A 2,997-nucleotide genomic window follows, 5' to 3' on the forward strand; every position below is an offset into this window, starting at 1 on the left:
TCCATAAGCCATTTCAAGGCCTTTTGTGACATTGTGGATACCATCAGCTATTACGCTACTGAGCCCAGAAGAGTGGGAGTGGGGGAAAAAATAAAAATAAAAATCACGCCCACAGAAGTAATAACAGCAGTAGGAAATACTCTTGTCCATGGCCACCTTACGCCCCAAATCACCATCCACTCAAACTCTGACCTGGCACTCACATTGATAGGGGTCATGCCCATCTTACCTAACAGTCCTGTTCTGCAAAAGAGGTGAAAGTTAAAGTAGTAAGTAACTAACAACGTTGATTCTCACTAGGATACATGATTTGATATCTTAAACCCCAATAGTACTATTAGCATAAAATCACTGAACTGCAAATTCAACTTGATTCAAGTAATATAGTGTCATTCCTCTCAGACAGCATGAAGTGGATAACTCAATACAGCAATGGATCAATTTTATTGCAATTGCTTTTTGTAAAGTTACTTCGCTCCCCAAAGCTAGTTTCAAGTTCCAAGGAAGTAACCCTGAAGTGACTCTCAGAACCCTGAAGTGACTTTCAGAATTTTGGGGCAAGGGAAGGACTATTAAAAAAACCAAACTTAAAAATTTTATTATGTAAAATCTTTTAACTTTTATAAAAAGTTTATAAAGCAAGTACAATGCATGATCGCAGAAATTCACCTTCCTGCAAAAAAGGTACAAATGTTATACTCTATTATAGAGTTCAACAATAAACATGAGGCCACAGCCCCAGAACAGCTCAGTTTTGAAATTTTTGTTGGTATTAACCCCTACCCAGCCCCCTTTAAGGATTTTTTTTTTTAAAAAAACACACTATAATCCAAAATATACATACAACTGCATCTCTGCAAGTCTTTTTAAAGCATGTTGTGGTCTCCTTTACAGCCAGCCACGTTTTAAAAAGATCTATATAATGACCGGGGAGCCAGTCTAGCACGCTTGGGATTCTGCGAACATAAAACACTGATCTTACAGTGCAGATGATGCTCAAGGAGTCAGGAGTTCCCAGCATTTCTTGCCCTTGTGCAATGAGGCGGTTAAAATTCAAACAGTCAAGAGTTCAGATCCATTTAGTTGGGGGATGGAGGGGGCCGCATCATAGTCTTTCCTGGCCTGTTGAGATTTATTTTCAGGCAAGAGAAGCAGACTGGGGAAGCGGAAACAGTACTGAAAAACCAGCCAAGCATCCAATGCCTTGTGCCACATGCTCCACAGACAATATCTGGAAGATAAAGGCTGAAGTCCCTTCCATTATTGGATGCATAGGGTTGAAGTCTGATCCTTTCCAAGTCAAGGTCTCTCTTCTCCTCCCTTGGAGAGAACCAAGTGTTGTGATCCCACACCTGCAGTCTGAATGGGGTAGAGGGGAGGGGGGCGGGGGATGAGAGAGAAAGAGACATGTCAGTTATTCAGAGCAGATCAGAGGCAGGTCTGCACTAGACATCCTGGCGCCAGAGAGAGGAAACTTCTATTTACCTCCAGCTGATAAGGAATCAGGAACCAACACTCATGCTGGATGTTTGCTAATTGGCACCAAGAAAAAAAAAGACAAGCCCTTCTGTTTCTAACTCTCTACAGATGGATCTAAAATTACACAGATTAGAAGGGAGGGACACGTTTGGCGGTGCCTTCCTGCCTGAAAACATTTCCCCCCCCCCCCCCGTTAAAAAAATAAAGCCTCTTGATTCTACTAATTTCACCAGGGCTGTGTAAGCAGCTGCAGAGTTCGCTATAACAACCGCTGACATTGGACCGAGAATGACTCCATTTGCAGGAGCTGGAAAGAGGCTGCATCGCGGCCACAAGCACGGACAATGGCTACAGCTCTCATTCCGCTACAGCGGCTGTTAAAAACACCCCCCTCGATCAAACGCCAGGGATGCGCAGCGCCCAAGCAGCGCGGATCGCACGAAGGGGGCAGTTTAAAAGCCTCCCATCCCTGGTTTAGGTCGGAGCCGCACACGCGAATTCCCGGGGCCAGAGAAGCGGGCTGGGGATGGAAAGTGACAAGGAAGCGCGTGGTCCATGTCTTACCTGGTGGGGGGGACGGGACATTAATGGCACAAACGTCTCTCGTCTTTCGAACACAGTTCAGAGGCGAGCTCAGAGGCCTGCAGAAAAAAGAGAAATAAGTAAGTAAAGGGGGGGGCCTGGTGTGGGGGGCTTTTTTCCCCTGGGGAAAAGCCCCACTGGCCGATCCTTGCCTGCACAGGGCACTACCCGGCTGGGGGAAAAGGTGCCCCGATGCAAAGCCGATCCCATGAAGATCCACCAGCCAGAATCCCGTCCTTACCTTCAGGGAGAGAAGGGAGGTCTCGGCGGACGGGTCCTGGCCCTTCGCCTGCTCCTCCAGCACGATCTGCAGGTCGAAGATGTAGTCGATGACGTGCTGCAGGATCTCCACCTGGCTCAGCTTGGTGCCCTGCGGGATGCCCGGCACCAGCTCGCGCAGCTTGGAGTAGCAATCGTTCATGTCGTAGAGCAGGCTCATGGGCTCCTCCAGCGCCGAGCTCTTGCCGGGGCCGCCCCGGGCGATGGCCAGGCTCTGGTCCGACAGGCAGCACACGGCTTCGTAGCAGCTCCTGACGGACCGCACCGGGCTGATGGCTTTCATGGTCCAGGCTAGGCTAGGCTAGACTAGGCTGGGCTGGGCGCGCTGGGTGGGTGTCTCGGGCTGGCAGATCACCCCCGCCGCCCCGGCTGGCTGCTTTGCACGTCTCGCTTGCGGTGCAATCCCAAGCGTGCAAACCCCTATTGCTCCGTGCAACGGGCTGCCGGCGGCTCGCCCCCTCTGGCCTTTTATAAGCCAGGCGCTCCGGCTCCGCCCCGTTCTATGCAAACGAGCCGCGCCGCTGTCCCCGCCCCCTCCCCGTCTCCCTCCCTGGTGACAGTCGGTGGACATGTTGCATTGAGCGTTTACAAGCGGGTGAAATGGCAAAGCAGGTTTCCATTGGCTTGGGCTGACACCAAAGCGCAGAGGACATGAAA

The 2,997-nt window shown here is 50.4% G+C and overlaps 1 protein-coding gene across 1 annotated transcript; it reads right to left on the minus strand.

Moving 5' to 3' along the window:
- Positions 1–815: 815 nt before the first annotated feature.
- ID3 (inhibitor of DNA binding 3) lies at positions 816–2,794 on the minus strand. Its single transcript, XM_050932537.1, has 3 exons — positions 2,303–2,794; positions 2,044–2,120; positions 816–1,359 (listed from the first exon to the last, which is right to left on the minus strand). Exons 1-2 carry the CDS (start codon positions 2,621–2,623, stop codon positions 2,064–2,066), a joined length of 378 nt encoding a protein of 125 aa, XP_050788494.1. The 5' UTR covers positions 2,624–2,794; the 3' UTR covers positions 816–1,359; positions 2,044–2,063.
- Positions 2,795–2,997: the final 203 nt, after the last annotated feature.

Source organism: Gopherus flavomarginatus, chromosome 22 (assembly GCF_025201925.1).
Source record: "Gopherus flavomarginatus isolate rGopFla2 chromosome 22, rGopFla2.mat.asm, whole genome shotgun sequence".
Classification (NCBI taxonomy): Eukaryota; Metazoa; Chordata; order Testudines; family Testudinidae; genus Gopherus; species Gopherus flavomarginatus.